General features: G+C 41.3%; 1 protein-coding gene across 1 annotated transcript; it reads right to left on the reverse strand.

Annotated features, from left to right (window-relative positions):
* Positions 1–6376: 6376 nt before the first annotated feature.
* On the reverse strand, positions 6377–19671 carry gtf3c4 (general transcription factor IIIC, polypeptide 4). Its single transcript, XM_085413531.1, has 5 exons — positions 19372–19671; positions 12139–13875; positions 10706–10836; positions 10159–10247; positions 6377–6631 (listed from the first exon to the last, which is right to left on the reverse strand). The coding sequence occupies exons 1-5, from the start codon at positions 19660–19662 to the stop codon at positions 6567–6569; spliced, it is 2313 nt and encodes a 770-aa protein (XP_085269657.1). The 5' UTR covers positions 19663–19671; the 3' UTR covers positions 6377–6566.
* Between the last annotated feature and the right edge of the window lie 559 nt (positions 19672–20230).

The raw sequence follows: 20230 nt of genomic DNA on the forward strand, positions 1-20230 counted from the left end.
GGTTAAACCAACCACACACTCAATGCAGCCCCTCCACTTAATTACCGCAGAACAAGAGGAGATGGGGAACATGTTGAGAATGAGCTTAATTAATGTAGCAGTAAAAAGTGGCCCTCCCTCTCCGTGTCCGTTCTGCTGTTCAGTATTAGTTCCACTTCGGTGCTCTCAAAGCCTCGAACAAATAGTGACTCTAATGATGGACATGCAACCTCCCCCCTCTATCCTCCTCACACAGCCTCACGGCTGGTCTCGGGTCACTGCCCTCCCTGCTTGCGTTCTCCCCCCCCTCCAGCTTCCCCAGGGAGTGCGTGGGGGGTAGTTAGACAGCCGTGTTCACTCCATCAGCTCGGAGAAAGCAGAAGACAACCTTGCATACTGACTTCATTAGCACTGACAAGTTTGGGGGGGATGCGGCTCAGTTTATAAGACTTTAGAAACAGAAGAGAGGAGAGCCTCATGGGGGTGTAAGGGAGTCAGATGCAGCTCTGGATTGTTGCTGTGCCAAAGTGTTTATTGTGATGTATTTCTGGGCCCAAACTCTATAGACAGCCATGTTTATTTCACAGCTCAGGGACTATCTGCTTCCTGTCTGAATGATATGTAAATAAAGTAAATATAGAAGAAAAGAGAAGGAAGATTTGTCAGATGGGGCTGGCCAATCAAAGGAGTGAATTCAATTATGAATATTTGAAGTTTGATTCACTGTCATACATGGAGAAAGAGGGATTATGAGAATAGGACCTACACAAACCCTAGGCATACTTGGCATGCAGTAGTGTTGGGTAATCTGTTCCATAGTCCAATTGTCCTGTTGTCTCCCTCTGTGATCACCAATAAAATCAGCACTGGGATGGGGCTGGGGGAGTAATTAAAATGCATCCATTAAGGTAGCGTTATCCATGCGACATAATGCACAACGTGTGGCTCAAAACAGCTTTCTCACTAGAGCTGGTGACAGTGGAGCACACAAATGGACACCAAGAGAAAGAACACACCTGCAGGAAAGCTTTGTTCACCTAGAATGATGCATAATTTAGCCTACCATAATTAATGAATGTAAGCGGGTAGATATCAGCTGAACAGATCAAACAGTATTAAGTCACACTTGCCTTCCTTTTTATTTTTTAGCTTTATAGTTTTGCTTGTTGTTCAGCTTGTTTTTATGTATAAAGTGGCTTAATTGTCTTTACTTCACTCTTCATAGTGCCCTTCTATAAGCTGGCAGGAGAAGTGGTAGAGGAAGTACATTTGGTTTGCAGTGATTACCAGGCAAACACAGCAGCTCACGCTGGATTTGAATAAAAAACAAAAACACACACAGAGAAAAACTATACCAAAAAAAATGTAACAAACTGTTCAAAAGAACATAAAGAGACTTAGTCAAATGAAAAAAAAATGTTTCTAGGCCTGTGGCATTTGGGCAGTTGGCTCCCTCAAAAATATATTTTAGAGGTTTTGCAGACATGTTACCACTAATATTAACTTGTTTGACAATTCAGGGTTAATAATCACAGAGGCATAGAAATCCATCCATGACTATCTGGCTTCCATCAGTCAATAAGGAAAAAGACACTGCCAGTACTTAGAAAGTGTTTGTAGACAAGTCGGTGTCTTCCATGCAAACTACAGGTCATGGGCTACAATTGTTATATCACTGCATTAATGTATTACTGGGAAGATTTTGCCCCGGAAGTTGTCCCCAGTCACTCTGATCATCATCGATCTCGATTAGTACAACCCTGCTAGGGAGCTCACCAACCAAAGAGCCAACAGTACACTGCCTGATGCTGTTAATACGATGTGTGGAATCAAGAACAAGAACTACAATGTACAGACAATGGCTACAGGGAACAGTTTTCATTGTTTTTAACACTTGTTTTTTCTTCACAAGAAATAGGTTTTCTGTCTTCCATTTGAAGTGGGAAGTTGGAAATCCCAAGTTCTAAGATGGAATTTTCAGATGAAATACTTTCCTCCAGAGTTGTTCTTTCCATTCAGAATGTTACACCAACCACCATCCCTGACTTCTTAATCCAAGATGGCAGCAGTGAGCGTAAATTGTAGTAAAACTTCCAAGTCTTCCTGCAGTGTCTGTGAACACTGACCAGGCTCCATCAGTGAATGTGGTGCAGAGGTGTTTTAAAGAGCAAAAAACCCAAGATAAATAGCTCTGCCTTCTTAGTCAGCAAAACAAAACCTGTTTTTGTTACTTGTACTACTGGAATGCGGTCAAGTCAAGTGGGACATCACTTACTGGTCCGACATTTGAGGTAAGCATAAGCTAACAGGCCAAAATAAATAAAACAATAAGAGTAACCAACATTATAACTTGTTCCACATTTTTGGCCCTGGCCCCAGTGCAGTACACAGCTACAACAAAGCTCTACATATCACCGAAGAACCACCAAAGCATGCTGATGCGGACTAAACCAAAATAGACAAAATCAATGTTACAATGTACTTGCAATATACAGCAAATGAAGAAAGATGTTGTTTTTTTTCTTGCACTATTCTGATGTTGGACATCAAGGTGCTTCCTCGCATTACAATAATGCAGTCTTGGATTAATACTACAGAAAAATCGACACTTTAATACTACCCAACCCTATCATCAACTCCTCCTGAAAAAATGTTAAAAAAATCATCAACAGACACAGTGTTGTGATCCCAACAGGCGATGCAATCACATGTCTAAGGCAGTAAAGTAGCTGCCATGTTCTGCGGTTTAAATTGGAGAATTCTGAAGCAACAAAACAAATCGATACTCTCTCGAGAATACACTGGGACTCATGTTGGAAATCTATTCTAAACAAAACAAAAGGAATATCACATGAAATTAAGGTGTGAAAAGGTGCCATGAATGTTTTATGCCTTCCAGCCACTGACATAAAGGATATAAATATTGTATGCAAAGAGAAAAATCCCCTGTTTGAAGTCTTGAGAGCAAAGACACTGGGAGAGAAAGGGAGGGGAAGCAGGTAATTACTAGTGGAGATGCTCTTTGACGGATTATTATATTAAAGCAGGAGGAGGATCAACCAAACACAGCTAACCTCTAACAGCGCTGGTCTCCACCTATCAGTGACAGGAACATTACAACCTGAGGAGCCACTTGCACTTGACAAACACGACAACGAGCAACAAATCCCCAGGCTGATAAAAAGAAACCTGACTGCCAAGAAGGCACCCCATACTGCAAACCTACCACAGTCGGATCTAATGAAAAGCTAAATACGAGGCTTTGAGTTACTTTAACTTAGGCTACAGTCACACCAGGGGAAAACACTACAGACTGCAGTACAACCAAAATCATTGCAAGTTTGCAATCAGCTTGAAAATTCTTACCTCTAAAATCATCACTTTAACAACAGGAAACAGGTCTGCAACCTCTTGCAGTCAATTGCGGTCTTTAAACCAACTTGGTGCGTCAATATAGCGATAAGACAGAGTCAGTCTGCTAACTGTTTTTGATAAACCTAATATCTATTAACATAAACCTTAATAGAATAGAATAGAATAGAATTCAACTTTATTGTCATTGCACATGCACAGGTACAGGGCAACGAAATGCAGTTTGCATCCATCCAGAAGTGCTTTAGTGATATAGATATATTACAATATATATTAGCAATAATAACGCATGTTTCTTTTTTTCTTTATTTGATGGAGACAGCAAAAAAAAAAAAAAAAAAAAGTAATGCAATCACTATCCAACCACTGTTTTTCCTGGTCAGTTGGAGGTTGCCATCCTATTCTTACTGCAGTGTGAAAAGAGACACTAGAAAGGACAGCAGCTGCGCAAATATAGCAGCAAATTTTTGTCCTCTGCTCCAAATTTTTACACCAGCTTTGGATTATACAAAATTCAAAAGTACCTTTGAATACACCTTACATTGAGCCTTGGCACAGCCCCTCAGTTGATCAACTATGAAAACCACAGCTTATATAGAAGACTATAAAACTAGCCACTGTGACGCCACCTAATGGTAAATGAAGCCTCCTGAAACCTTGAGCTGAATGTTCTCACGGCACCATCTTTGCTGTTTCAAACCAGACTGTGAATCCAAGCATGCTGCAAGCTCACTGGCTAACTTAATTAAAGAGTCATTAGCCTGTGATCGCACCCCGGATAACCATATTCCTAAGAGGTGGGTGGGGCTTAAGTGTTGTATCTGAAATATCTGAATATTCCCTCTCACTGACATCACAGTGGGGCAAGAGGAGAAAGATCAGCTTGAAACTGAGCATACAGAGCAGTCTGAAGTCTGGGCTTTTGGCTCATAATTCCTTGACTCTTCAGAAAATGTTTAATATAACAACAAATGTGGAAAAGCACAAAGCTCCACTTGGAATGAATAATATAACTTTTTCTTTCACGTGTTTTTTTTTTTACATGTTGCTTAAAAGTTGGAAAGTGCGCTTATCAGTTCCACCGGGGAATGCCGTATCACGCTGAGTGGTGCAACCCGCATCATACCTTACATCAAAAAAAAGTGTAAAAACACGCAAACGGTGTGTCTTTTATGTGTGTCTGACATTTAAAAAACAAACAAATCACAAAGGACATCACAGGGAAATAAACAATGGTTTGAAACAAACTGATGAAGAAGAGAAGATGTAGATAAAAGGGCCAGAAAAAGACTAATAAATGGACTTGTTTAAAATCAGTCAAAACTGAGCAATCCGTATTGAGAGTTTTGTCATTTTTGGTTATAAAATAAATAAAAATGATCTGCATCCACATGGTCTGCAGGATTTCTTTCAAATTTCAGAAGAAAACTTCACAGTGTCATTACATTTATATATTTTCTCAGTAGTCATTTGTGCACGTTTTGCACTCTGTTGTAGTCTGCAGACACGTTCGTTTAATCAATTTAGAAACTTTTAAGACTGTTCTTATAATTTTTTGGGACAGAGCAGAGGCGAGGGAAGGAAATCTGTGGGTAAAAGCACGGGAATAACATTTAACCCTTTGTGGACCTCAGGAGGAGTACTGTAGAAGCCACATCAGAAGTTAAAGAGAGTTCTAGTTGTGTTCTTTATTAGCCTTGGCACTGTTCATTTAAAAAAAGGACTGCCTTATGCAGCTTAAAAGCAAACTAATCATACAATAGTCCAGGGCATCTCCTGCAGCACTGCACATTATAATGTGATAAGCGATTCAATTTCAAGCAAAACGGGAGACACTCCTTTTTTCTACCGATGCGCTGAGTCTTCTGAGTCTTGGGCCAATAAATGCCACCACTGAACTGAGAAATGTGGGCTTAGGAAAATAAAGTAAAAAGCTTCCCTTTCATGAGCTCCCGAGAGTTTGGAGCAGAGCTGCCTCCTCTCTCCTTGCCCGGGGGCAGGCTATCATCTCTGGTGACACCAGAGGAAGGGCAGCCCCAACCCCGCCCCTGTCGGACCTGGAGATGTAAGGCCGCAGTGGAGAAGAGGCTCTGCTGCCGGCCTGGTCTCTCAGCTCCGGCTTCCTCTTTGATCACCAGCAGCCAACCTCCATGTCTCCACAACAAGGAGGAGGGCCAGATAACACGCTGCTGAGCCTGTAACCCCACCCTGCAGCCCTTGTTCTCTCCAAATATGAAAAAAGGGTTAATTGTATTTAACAATATGCTCTCTATCCTAACACCCCCCGTCTCCATCACCTCCACCCTCCCGTCCTTGATTAGAATTAGAATCACATCTGGCGCCATGTTCTGTCCCTCATTACTGCTGAATCTCATTACAACGGGCTCCCGTGGGAGGGACACGCTGGGTTTTTAAGCACACTTTTTGCTTTCTTTCTGCCTCTTGCTCATCTCATCTGCCTCGCCGCTTCTTCTCTTCTACGTTTACATTAGCGGAAGTCCTCATCTGAGAGAATGACTGAGCACCACCACCCTCCATCTCCTCCTCCCAGAGCTTGGAAATTGTTTTACAGTGCCAATTAAAGTAGGTATGTTGAGTTTCTTCCAGAGTATGTATTATTCAGAGTGTATTATTTGTTGCACTCAAAAAAAAAAAAAAAAGAGGAGAAGAAGAAAAAACCCACTAAAATAGGACTTGCAGAGTAAGTTCCACTTACTTGCAATAAAAACTACACCAAAGGTTTGGAAATAGAGTCAACATGAGGAAAATGAGGGAGCTTATTTATGGCGCCCTGAAGTCCTACTGAATAATAAAAACCTCCACATATAACCACATTTTAAACTTTGTTTCTGAGCATCTCTGTCCAAAAACTGCTCTGAGTGGGAATTCGCTTTAGATGAGGGGTGGAAAATAAAGAAATGTGTAAAGTTTGACTCCAAAATGTTTTACCTCCGTAAAATATTAATTTAAAAGTTTAGAGGCAGGAAGCACACACTGCACACTTTGTAACTGGAGTGAAATAAGAGTTTCAACAAATATTCAAAGCGTTTTATTTGCTCTTTTAACATACCAATATAAAGTAATAAAAACATGAACAAAACATATAAAATTAAGAAAGAAAAAAGCAGTGATGTCTGACAAGATTGGACCCGGTGTCAGAGCGGCGAGCTCTGAAGGTCGCGGGGAAGCCCTGAGGTTTTAATGATCGTTTAGCTCTAGATCATCGGCGAGTCGCAGAGCGTGCAGGGTGCCTGCAGTATCTTCTTTATCCACTCTGGATCTGTGGGGAAACAAAACAACTTCTGTTTGTGCTCAAGATTACGAACAACAAATTCATTTAATGTGGTTATGTATATATTAATATCAGAGACTTTGAAGGGTGACAGGAGTACAATTTAAGACCCCCCCCCCCAAAAAAAAAATGGCCTCATTAAGCACTACGAGTATACAATTGAGCACAAAATAAGGGCATGTGCAAACTTACCACTGGATTCATTAAGTGTGCACACTGGCCAATTTGTTCTCACTGCCATGCATATGTTACATCCTCGTTCTACAAACACAGTCGTACTCTCGTTATTTGCAATCTGCGTAGTGCCACACCCCTTTTCTCTATATAAGAAACACAAAAATCGATAATGTTCTTGTCCACTAAAGCAATAAAAGTGGGACAATCAATAGTGCACACCATTCCTAAGAAAAGGATGTGGCTAAATAATAAACATTTTTAGTAAGTAAGTATACAAGTGAAGTTTGAGCTGGAACAGCCGAGGTAATGTGTTGTGCCCTCGAGACACGAACTGTAGTTCAGACAAAGAAAGAAAAGGTTTGATATCAAAAGATGGGGAGAAGTAGGTGATGAGATACAATAAAAATGGACTGCAATGGAACGCAAACATATTTAATAATTGTGTAATAACCATTTTTATATGCTGAGCATTCAAAACTGGGGTATGATCACTATTGTTTGTGAACTCTACATTTTTATTTGTGTTTTGTTGAGTCTTCATTAGTGGTACTGGGAGGCCGGCCTATTCTAATACGTTATATAAAAGTACGCATACATTAAGCTGAAGCTTTATCCTGCACATTCACAGTTGTTATTCAGTGTCATTTACATTAATTAAAATACATTACAATTCATTGTTAGTGTGCATGCATAGTCTAATACTAAAGCACCAAAAAGAAAAATTCAGGTGAGAAAATATGGATGAAAAATTAACAAACTTAGCCCTAAACTTTTCACGACACACCACAATTAAGTGAGCCGCCCCTTGCACACACTGGTCTGACAAACTAAGCGCTTCCTGTAATGAGAGCATGCTTCTCTCCTGCTGCTTTCTACACGCAAGACAGGACAAGTGTAAGCGATGGTCAGTCTGCATTGTCTTCCAACATTTGTTAGAAGTAATGCGAAGGAAACGGCTTACTTTTCTAAAACATCTATAACATTTGTCAGAGTTTCTGACCACTGGTTAAACAAAAACATCTATGCTTGAGTAAATTAACCCGCAATGAATAAAACGGGTTAAAAATTGTATTTATCCCACTGTACAATACTGAAAAAACTAATTTTAACCTCATGTTTGCTATTGACGTAGAAGTATAGAACAGGGCTTTCTAATGAAGTATGTGAGAGATAAGAAATGACTAAATTAGGAAGTTTACTGTGAAAGTGCATTATCTCACACTCATCAGTGAGGCAGGACTTAGGGGAAAAGAAAATTCTTCTTTGTGATCCCAAAACACCCACGACTAAAGTTAGATCTCACAGACATGATGTGCAGTGGCTCAGCGGGGGAAACGGCCTCCTGTCTGCTGCACAGACTGTAGTGTCTCGGGCATATTCAAGATGGCAACATGGCTGGTTTGTTTATCTCTAATTATTTAATGCCATATATTTAATATTAATGTAGGTTTTTTTTGTCTTTTGCTGTCAGACATAGAGCTTCTAAATTGTTTTTAAGAATTTCATGTATAAAAGGGTTTTTATTCCAAACAGAAACTGCTGTGATAATAATAAAAATAGTGAAATAGGAACTATAAAGAAGGCAAACATCCTAAAGATGTTTTTAGACAAGTGGGGGGTGATGCTGATTTTGACAGATGCCACAACTGCACAGACCTGTCACTCATTAGCTCAGATAGGCTGGGATGACCAGCAGAGCTGCCCCTCAGGCAGGTTTGATAAAGACCTGAGATCATTTTTCCCCCTGCAGGACCACAGAGCCTGCTCTTTTCCCACTTCTGTGTTTATGTAGAATAATATATTTTTTTCTCATTTGTATCATTATTGAGCTTACCTCCACCCATTTATAGGCTATTATGATGATGTGTACATTACATGTCATAGAGACATGTACTGTAAAACCAATGCAGAGCAAAGATCTCTAACTTACAAATATATCCGAACATAAATATGTAAGAGGGTTTCCTACATTTAATGTGAAGCAAATCATACTTTCCCCAAATCCAATTAAAGAAACTGAAATACTGGATACAATGACCACAGACAGAAATCTTCTTAATCAGTTTGAGTAAATAGTAAACGTCTGATAATCAGATTACTTAGATGCAATAAACGTTCCACAGACTCACCGAGGCTTTCTGCGTTTCAGGCTTTTTAAGACCATTAAAAGAATGCAAATTATTACTGTAATGGTCAAAATATAAAGAAGGCATGAGGAACGTATGGTATGAGGAAAACAATTATAAAGATAACAATTATTTGTTAGCATACAGTACAATTCCCCTATGTTTAAGCAGTATATTTAAATCCTAAATTCTAATGTTACAATTGTGTACTGTAATGACTCCTTATCAGAATCGATGTAGAGCTCGTACCTAATGAGTGAGCAGCAGTCAGCAATGTCACTGTGGTCGGGACACCCCCAGACTGATACAGAAACCTTTGCTGGCTTGCCTGCACAGTCGACTGCGGGCTCGAGACAATACTTAAGGCTTTTGTAAACTTAATTCTTTCCTTTAGGACTTTTATGAGGAAACAGAATGCAATCATTATTTCAGATATAAAGGCAATCAGAAAACATGTTTACATGCATTATATAGTAATGATGTATGTAATGCATTCATCTCCTCTTTCATCCCGCAGCTCTGCTGTCACACCTGTGTTTCTGTTTACAGTCTGTTGTGAACAGGCTGATTAGAAATCCATCTAACTGTACACATGGCAGTGGAAATCAGCTTTCCACTGCCAACAGGTTTTTCTAATCCAGGTTATCGTTTACTTAAGAAATCAGGACTAACGTGTCTCCTCCTCACTGGAACCTCGGATAGTTTTGTTTTTTTCTCCCCTGAGTATCAAAGTATTAACCCCTTCAGTAATTCACAAGCACAAGCAAAAAGAAAAAAAGTAGTCACCCGTTCTGTTAATTGCATTGTTGCACGTGCATGTCAGTGCACATTTCTACCCTCCTACTGAGCTGACCGACCTTAAAGAAGTCATGCAAAGATCACTTACTCCCGCTCCAGCATTCAGAATTCCCCAGCTACACATTTCAAGTCCTAGCCGAGAAAGTGACAAGACTGAGCTTTGTGACCAGTAACTCAACTCTTGCCTTATAAGAAAATACAAAAGCACACTGGCTAGAAAGAAAGAAAAGACGCTGTGCTAATTTCTGCAATCAGTCACAGTTAATAAGTATTATGTTTGTGTGGCTCAGTCATCCAACATGTCGAGCATTGATCCGAGCGGCAGAGGCTGATGTTGAAGGTGACAGGAGGAGACGGCTGATCGAGAGCGCGACTGTGAAATGGAGGTGGAGGGAGATGGAAAGTGGCGCTTACCCTCAGGCTCTGGCAGTCTGGCGATGCTATCCAGCAGGAGGCACCGTCTGAACGTCAGCGTCTGGCAGGCCTGGTATGACAACGCACACCTGGAGGAGACCGAAAGAAATACATTAGAGAGCTGGCTGCCAGGGACAGTCTCACACACACACACACACACACATATACGCATTATAAAAGTAGAGCAGAAACAGTGCTGAGGTGCAGCTGACGGGCACAGATTTCCCCTCAGTGCCCACCAGAGGCACCACGTTCAAGCTAGAGAGCAGGCAGGAGAAATGTTTGACAGACGATATTTATGAGACGATGAGAGTGCTGCATGGGTAAATATCAGAAGGAAGGAGCCTTGATTACTGCTCCGAGAAGATAAATAAACCGTCAAAGAAGGCGTTCGGCATTGAGATTCAATTCATGTCCCAACGCTCAGGCTCAGCTGTGGCATCTGAACCAACGGTGCACCTACTCATCCTGTCAGGCTAAAGCTAAGAAAAACAACCATCCTTAGACGTTTTAAGTTTCTAAAGTTGTTCAAGAATTTTGTGCGTACCTGAGCCACATGTGTCCATTTTTACACATGGTTTGTTTGTGGTCTGTGAAGGGCAGCACATCCTGACACAGGCTGCAGCGCTCCGAGAACGTCTGCTTGTTCATCTTATTCTTGATGTGGCCAATCAGGACCTGAAGGACAAAGCATGCAGGACCAAAGGGTCTGAATTAAAGCAACCAATGCAAGCATTCCCAACTTGTATAGCGGAGGCAAAGAAGTCAAAGAAGTTTCTTCCACTGCAGCCTTACATCTAACAAGCATCCCCCTCCTACATATTTGCCAGACTTGCATGTTTCAGATAAACAAAACCTGAGTAAATACAAAAGTTAGAAAATTTCCAAACCCTCTTGGAAAAAGTAGCCCCCTAAACTTACCTGGTTGCGCCACCCTTGACAACCATTGTAACTGCAATCAAACATTTGCAATAACTGGTAATGGGCTGGTTTCAGTCATTATGCAAATGTACAGTTTATAAAATTGAGGAAACCTGCAGTCAGCTGAGGCTACATCCACACTAGCCCGGATAGATTTGAAAACGGCGTTTTTGTCTGAAAACGCTCCGCGTCCACACTAGCGTTTTCAGTCGTTTTCACAGAGTTGCGCGTCCACATTGAAACGGCCGAAAACGCTTACGTTCCAGTACTGCGCATGCGTGAAACACAAGACGATTTGGCCTGCCTCATTTCTGTCTGCCGTTTATTTACTTTCCGGCTCTTTCAAACGTCGCGGCAAAACGTCGAGGAAACGCACAGAGTTTTTTTAAATGGACTAACAATGAGGTGGAGTTGTTGCTGCATCAATCTTTGGAAATTTACTTACCTGGATGATTGAGAATGCATCACGACGAAAACTGGTAATGAGTTTAGTGAATTCTTAGCCAACTATTCTTTGTAATCAACCCGCACTGAAGGGTTTTCAAGCTAGGGTGGCCTGTTTATGGGCGTGCCAAAGCACCTCAATTGGATTTAGGTGCTTGGATTGGATTTTCTGGGTCATGAAGCAACAACAGAAGTAATTGGGGTCTGCAGTTCTTTAGATGCTGTTCTAGGTTCTTTTGTGACTTCCTGGATGAGTCTTTGATGAAATGTTTTAGTAGGCCGGCCACTCCTGGGAAGGTTTACTACTGTTCCAAATTTTCCTCATTTGTGGATCATTGCTCTCACCGTGGTTCACTGGAGTCCCCAAAGCCTAAGAAATGGTTTTGTAACACTGTCCAGAGTGATAGATGTCATTGAATTTGTTTCTATAATCTACAGGTTCTTTTCAAATGATCACGTAAAAACTCTGTCCTTTGACTACTACTAACATTTTTTAAATGATCTGAAACATTTAAGCTTTTCAAATACTTTTTACAGCGCTGTATTCAGGAAAACCAAACCAAAAGAACGTGCAGTGGTGTCTTAAGTAGAAAAAAATAACACGCGAGTCATTACCTCTGATGCTCTGTCGTTGGTGTCTTTAGAGAGATACTCCACCAGGCCACAGGTGGGTATGCTAATGTTCTCTGCTAGCCAGGTATTGAGGTACACCACCCCTAACACCTTCTTCATGTTTTCTCTCATCAAGTGAGTCTCTACGGTGTTCATCCAAGCCTGTACCTCTGCCCTTTGCTCCTCCTGATTTTCCTCCTTCTCCAGTTTTTCTCCTCCGGGCTCACCTTCCTCTTTCACAGCACCTTCTTTGTCTTCTCCATCCTCCTCTTCCGCATCTCTTATGAACACCTTGCTTCCCTCTTTTGCAGGTTTCCAGTTGTTTTCTGTGTTAGGTGACTGCAGTGACTGGTGAAGTATTCGCACCAAAAAGAGCTTGAACCGCCACAAGTAAGGAGAGTCCGCTTCCCGGATCTTTTGATCGAGCTCGTCCTGCAGTGATGCAGGGATGGACTTGTTTTTCAAAATCTGCCACCTCACCAGGTCGAGCAGGTCGGCCATTTTATACAAGTTCTGCGTAGGAGACCTGAGCAACAACGCTGCTGCGGCTTCTGGAGTTTTTAAGGTCACAAAGTGAACCTGGTAAGTCCTGTTAACTGGATGATAGCCATCAACCATACCTTGCGTGCTGACAAGTGCAATATATGCTCCGTTGCGGCTCACTGCAATCCCGTGTATCCTCCTCCCCGTGAGGTTCTCTGGTCGCATCATTTCCTCCTGCTTAAATATTAAAGTGCTCTCTGTAAAAGTTGGCGTCAGCTTTTTAATCCACCCGTCTGTGGAACAAGTGTACACCGCGACACCTTGTTGACTGACCGCCAGGGAGACTACAGGAAGGGAGTGCAGCCCAGCCACGTGAGAGTTGTGTACATTTAGTCCAGCTGGGGAAATCACAAGTAAACACCAAAAGACGTAGCAGCCACGTGATGCGACGATGAGGCTGCAGCTGGATTTATGTATCGGGTGGATCATCGGGACACATTTGAGGTTTTCAACAGCGATTTCATCGCACTCCTTCCACAGGATGACGGGGTGTCGGAGGGTGAAGTACCCCTTCACTCCCGACAGGCTGACTGGCATGATCTTGACGGGTCCCACCTCACTGCCGACGATCAGGCCGCTCATGCGACGATCTGCGTTTTCATACTCCCACCACGCTAAGTCACTTGGTCTGGTCACGCCTGATTCGATGGTGTCATAAAACGTGACATCTGCCCCGTCTGTAAAAGGCAACACAAACTTCCACAAGACGAGGTCACCGTTTTCCATCAAGACAGCGAGGAGGACCATCTCTAAGTCTACGCCCGTGTTGTCCGGCTGAACCTGTTTAATCGTGTAAATACTCGACCACTCCATTCTCAGTGGCGTCTGCATACGGAAACGCCGCTGCAGCTCGTCAAAGTCCTGTAAGTTAGTCTGCGGCAGCTTGTCATCCTTTCTGGCATAATTCCGCTCTTTTAGCCTCTCGCTGTACTTTTTAGTAAGATCAACTAGCGTGTTCCACTCAAGACGCTTGTGGCTGTTATGAATGGTAAGTCTGTGGTCAAGCGTTAGGCAAGCGAGCAAGCAGCGTCCACTCGAGTCACAACCCAAAGGAGACCAGCTGGCGTACTTTATTCCTTTGTGCACGCCTACTGATGGGTTGATCACGCTGTCAGCCAAAAATGCTTGCCTTACTGTGGGATCTGGATGTGTAGCGAACTTCACCATTGCTTCAGACAGCTCTACTGATGGCCCCACCTTAAAAGGCAAAAACAACATATATTTAAGGATTATAAAGTCAAGTTTGTTCTTAATTTCATGTGCAGAAATGTTTTATTTGATAAACCACCAACACTTCATCTGAAAAGCTGTGTGTTTACACTACTGCCATTTTTGGTGCTTTGACCAAATGTGAGGACTGAGGGTGGATCAGCAGAGTGGACATCCAATGAGCATACCCTGGATAATCCCGCTGACTCCAAAAATGTCCATAATTGCCTAAATTAATTTGATGTTTTAATCCCCATGACTTGACCCATGAAATCAAACAGCAAAGTATTAACTTGGGTCAGAAAAGTAAGGCACAAGAGGGCTGATTTTCCCATAGATTCCCATACAAATATTATACACACGCGTTGCCCCTGCTGGCCATTGAAAATAAGGCCGGTTTAAAGCACTTTTGTATTGGCTTTACTATGATATTTTATATCATCAAGCCAACATGCCCCAGCCCTTCCTGTTTTGTTTTCTTACAGGTTGTCTCAGCTTGGGGGGGGCCACTGTAACAACACCCTGCTACAGGCAGAAAACTGGTTCTTTATGCCAGACTTGCTCAGGCTACAAGGAACGTGCCATATCATAGCATCTGCTATAACGCAGATATAAAATTTTCACGTGATATAAAAGCATTATATCTTGGTGTCAGTGACATAGGGATGGCACATGTTTACATTCCTATGCACCTACAACAACAGCACAAGAGCCACATCATCAGCCTCTGATGATAAGATAAGATAAGATAAGATAAGATAAGATAACCTTTATTAGTCCCACACGTGGGAAATTTGTTTTGTCACAGCAGGAAGTGGACAGTGCAAAAGTTATGAGGCAAAAATTAGAATACAGATTAAATACAGAAAAAAAGGAGCAACTTCAACAACATCCAAAAGAGCTGAATACTTTGCAAAATATGCAAGAAAACTATGCAAAGTGAGAGCAGAACAGAAGTAACGTCATCAGCTACAACTCAAGACCTACCACAAAGTCCTTAGAAATGTTGCAATATTGCAAAGATTTACAGAGAAGCACCATATAAACAGTATTTTTGAAAACTATTCAAAAAGTGTGCATTTATCTCACATATAAATGCACTTATATATATATCATTTTTCTATGTGCACATCTGAATGTCAGTATGCACTGCTAGATGTTAAAAAAGCATTAGAAGCACTACATATAATTAGCTGTAATGATCTCTTTTTAGCAATCATTTTTTTCTTCTGTTAAGCAACAAAATCATCATCAGGTTTTAGCTTAATAAGTGGTATTTCCACAGAAAAGGCTAAAACTGTTACCAAAGCACTGATGATCCATTTTCTGTGAATCATCTAATGAAATAACCACCTAATTATTGCTGCTCTACAGCGAGTAAAACCTAGAAAAAGTTTTATGTCAACAAACTGGACAAACAGGATAGACGCAGTATAACCAAACAGACTGCAATGAATAAATTAGAGATATCTAAGTTTTGTTATCTCATTTTTTAATGCAGGATCATTTTAGGTAAATGGTGAACATCATGGCCCAGCTTCACCACAGAAAACAGCCTCCTGGGTGGCTGTACTATTATACAGACAATATCATGGCCTCTAAAAAAAACCAAGCCATGCTTTGTGAGCCACAGTCTACAGCTCCCAGCTCAGTACCTCCCATTAAAAAGCAGTTATTCATATCAGCCATTGACAGCTGGAAACCAACTTTGCCTGTCTGCCACCGTGCCTAGTGGATTATAAAATTCAGCTAGGTCCAACAATGTATCTGCCAAGTGGATTTTTGGACTGGAGACGAAACCTAAAAGCACTCATGTTTATACACAAGAGCAGCTGCGAAGAGACAAATTTACCACAACAAAATTGTTTCTCTCGTTTTTTTGTTTGTTTAAAATCAGCATTTGTATTCTATTACTTTGATTATCTTCCCTGCGCTTTAGTAAATAATGAAAATACAGAAACATTCACCACTGCCAAACTAATAGCCAAACTAATAGCACAAAAGTGCTTGGCTCCCTTTCTGAGACATGTGTACACAATTTGTTTAATGAGAAAACAAACATCAACACCGTTACAGGAGTAACACATATCAGTTTGTGATCACCTATTTATATGTTATTTATTTACTGAAGCAATGACTTTAATAATTTGTGAGCAGTGATCATGCTCTGAAAGGTCTTGCACAAAGCTAATGGGTCAATAAGTTGAACACACAATGCAAACAATTGGGAATGTGTTACAAATTAAGCAAATCGAGGATATGGAGTTCTGCTGTTCAGAGGTGCCCATGCAAGTTAAAGAAAGCATTACTAGGTTGAAAAACAAAACAAACGTAGCAGAGACACACACACAAAAAAAAACTTCAGCAGTGGCCAAATCCAAATCAGTAACCTGGTGCATTCTTAAAAAGAAAAAATGCACTGCCCAACTCAGAAACAAAAAGACCAAAGATGACATCATGAAGTTCAAGACGACAAAATTAATTCCAAGGTCTAGAAAAACCAGCACTTAGCTGAGTCAAGAACATTCGCTTGCCATTGTGAAAGTCTAAAATCAAGAGACGCCTTCATGAATGCAAACACAAAGGGTTTAATACAGGGTGCAAACCACAAAAACCTATGGGCCCAACTGTATGTAAAGCTCTGATCACAAGAGGAGACATGAGGGAGACTGAGGGAAGAACCTAAGAGTTTATTTATTTCCCACATTCATTTATGAATATGAAGCAATGTTTGAAAATCTCGTTTAGAAACAACATTAAACAGCTGATTTAGTCTACCTTGATTAGTAGACATAAGTGGACAGATGTGAGCTAGTTAGCTGTACCCTACATGACAGGAAGAGTACCGTAGTTACATGGTGGAAAAGCAGGGCCTTAAACAGCTGGTTAAAAGGCTCAACCGAAGATAAAACATCCCAGCAAGAAAACATTTTTTTTCTGTTTTATGATGTGACAATATTGCAAAACTCCTGAAGAGTTTCAAGGCTAGTTGCTCTTAAGGTCAACTGTTTAGCAGTTATACTCTTTCTTTTGTTCCTCGGTTAATGAATGACTGTCTTGCAGTGTATTTAGTATAGCTATAAGAGTAGCTATTAACCTTGGTTAACATGGTTTGAGGCAGTTATAGTTAACTCTTCCTGTTTTCCTTTATATCCATATATGCAAAAGTATTCGGCCCCCTTGAACTTTCCCACATTTTGTCACATTACAGCCACAAACATGAATCAATTTTATTGGAATTCCACGTGAAAGACCAACACAAAGTGGTGTACACATGAGAAGTGGAACGAAATTCATACATGATTCCAAACATGTTTTACAAATAAATAACTGCAAAGTGGGGTGTGCGTAATTATTCAGCCCCTTTGGTCTGAGTGCAGTCAGTTGCCCATAGACATTGCCTGATGAGTGCTAATGACTAAATAGAGTGCACCTGTGTGTAATCTAGTGTCAGTACAAATACAGCTGCTCTGTGACGGCCTCAGAGGTTGTCCAAGAGAATATTGGGAGCAACAACACCATGAAGTCCAAAGAACACACCAGACAGGTCAGGGATAAAATTATTGAGAAATTTAAAGCAGGCTTAGGCTACAAAAAGATTTCCCACGCCTTGAACATCCCACGGAGCACTGTTCAAGCCATCATTCAGAAATGGAAGGAGTATGGCACAACTGTAAACCTACCAAGACAAGGCCGTCCACCTAAACTCACAGGCCGAACAAGGAGAGCGCTGATCAGAAATGCAGCCAAGAGGCCCATGGTGACTCTGGACGAGCTGCAGAGATCTACAGCTCAGGTGGGGGAATCTGTCCATAGGACAACTACTAGTCGTGCACTGCATAAAGTTGGCCTTTATGGAAGAGTGGCAAGAAGAAAGCCATTGTTAACAGAAAACCATAAGAAGTCCCGTTTGCAGTTTGCAACAAGCCATGTGGGGGACACAGCAAACATGTGGAAGAAGGTGCTCTGGTCAGATGAGACCAAAATGGAACTTTTTGGCCAAAATGCAAAACGCTATGTGTGGCGGAAAACTAACACTGCACATCACTCTGAACACACCATCCCCACTGTCAAATATGGTGGTGGCAGCATCATGCTCTGGGGGTGCTTCTCTTCAGCAGGGACAGGGAAGCTGGTCAGAGTTTATGGGAAGATGGATGGAGCCAAATACAGGGCAATCTTGGAAGAAAACCTCTTGGAGTCTGCAAAAGATTTGAGAGGTTCAGCTTCCAGCAGGACAACGACCCTAAACATAAAGCCAGGGCAACAATGGAATGGTTTTTAAAAAAAAAAAAAAAGTCTGGAATCATGTATGAATTTCGTTCCACTTCTCATGTGTACACCACTTTGTATCGGTCTTTCACGTGGAATTCCAATAAAATTGATTCATGTTTGTGGCTGTAATGTGACAAAATGTGGAAAAGTTCAAGGGGGCCGAATACTTTTGCAAGCCACTGTATCTATCCCCTGCACATGCCTAAACCTTTCAGTATGACTTTGCTAAGCTACGAACCGCACAGTTTGATGGATTGTCGGAGCATTACGGCTAACGTAGGCAGGAGCCTCGCGGAGTGATCTGTACTGCGCTTCGATATAATATTACCGTGTTGTGCGTGTATGACGTCTTTTTAAGTTTTGTGGATATTATACAAGGTTATGCTGAGGATATGTCGGCCAATTTCCACTAGGTTTGGTTAAACTGTCAGCAAGGAATTTGCATTTCCACTGTTAATTTTTATATAACTTTAATGCACATAAAAAAAAAAAAAACAAACAGCTGCTTGTTTAAGTGAAAATACATTGATGGGTTTTGTTTTTTTGCACTAATAAAGTTGTGGAGTTGTAAAGTATTTTGTCTAGTGTCAATTATATCGTCAATTATATTGTTATCGCAAATTTTCAAATGTATATCGTGATAAATATTTTTGGTCATATTGCCCTGCTCTACACCAGTCTCCCTCTCACTCACACATGTATTATGTCTTTCCTCTTTGCTCCACAGTATACCTCCACCTCTCCAGGCTCTCTTCCACCTGCTCTTTACTCTCGCAATGTCATTGCAAACATCACAGTCCACGGAGATTCCTGACTGACATTATCAATCAATCTGTCCATCACCGCTGCAAACAAGAAGGGGCTCTGAGCAGATCCCTCGTGCATGTCCTGCACCACCCCCACATACTTCTCTGCTACTCCGGACTTCCTCATGCAGCACCACAGTTCCCCACTCTGTACTCCTACGTTTTCAAACAAAAACTAAACTAGCCCAAACTAAACTGAAATTTAAAAAATAAATAAGTAAAATAAAGGTGAGCTTCCCGCAGAAGAAGTTATTGTTTCCCAATCAAAACAGTGGAGCACGTGACTTGTAAACACCACATCAGCTCAGTAAGCTAAAGCTACAGAGCTGCATGGGTTCTGATATTTCCCTCTTATAACGTGTTGGTGTTAGCAGGTAACAGGCGACTGTATGCGGTCGCTTACCCGCAGTTTGTATTCCTCGGCTGGGACGGGGATTGAAGTCCTGTGCAGCGTTAGGTCCTGTTTGTTGTTGTGGACGTCGCACACCAGCTCCATCACCGCCAGGGAACTGGAGGTGCACACAGCCAGTCGGTGGTCCTGCGACCACGAGAGAGGCTGGAGTCCGCTGACCGGGGCAATGAGAGGAACGACGGGCTCCCGCTTGACCGACACATCCTCCGCTTCTGGTTCAGTCTTAATGACTACGTTTTTGGGCAGGGTGTGCACCGAATCACAGGTACTGGCAGCCGCCATGTTTTCTGGGCGGCGGAAGTGACGTCAGACAAGCGCGGGAGGAGAAAAGTGAGGAGCTTCCTCCGCCGATTATAAAATTGACTTTTATCAAGTCATTTAGCACACATAATAATAATGAAATAAATAATAAAATAATAAGAATAAAAAAATATTAAAAATAAAAATTCAGCAACATTAACATCAAGTGACAAAATAACCGAAACACTACATTTCACTGTAAAGAAAAGGTATGGATTGTCTAAGAAACATACCTTTCCATAATGCTTTAAAACACTGCTAATAAATTAAAGCATCAAAAATGCTTTTATATGATTTTTATATGCATGCTTTTTATTATTTGCAATTCACAAGAAAATGTTCATTAATCCCTTTCATATTTTGCCACATTGTGCTTAATTATAAATAAAAGTCAACTGTCTGGCTTGTACAGTTAGTAATATTTTTTTAAGCTCAAGTGAAAATGTAATTGCTTAAAAAGGGAGTAAAAGGGACTCTTGCTGCAAAGTAAAGACATGTTATTGGGTGCAAGCTGTGACCTATCATGTTATACCAGATCAATACATGTTAT

This window comes from Rhamphochromis longiceps, linkage group LG7 (assembly GCF_057381845.1).
Source record: "Rhamphochromis longiceps isolate RC_006_pf linkage group LG7, R_longiceps_female_GT1.1, whole genome shotgun sequence".
NCBI classification, from domain to species: Eukaryota; Metazoa; Chordata; class Actinopteri; order Cichliformes; family Cichlidae; genus Rhamphochromis; species Rhamphochromis longiceps.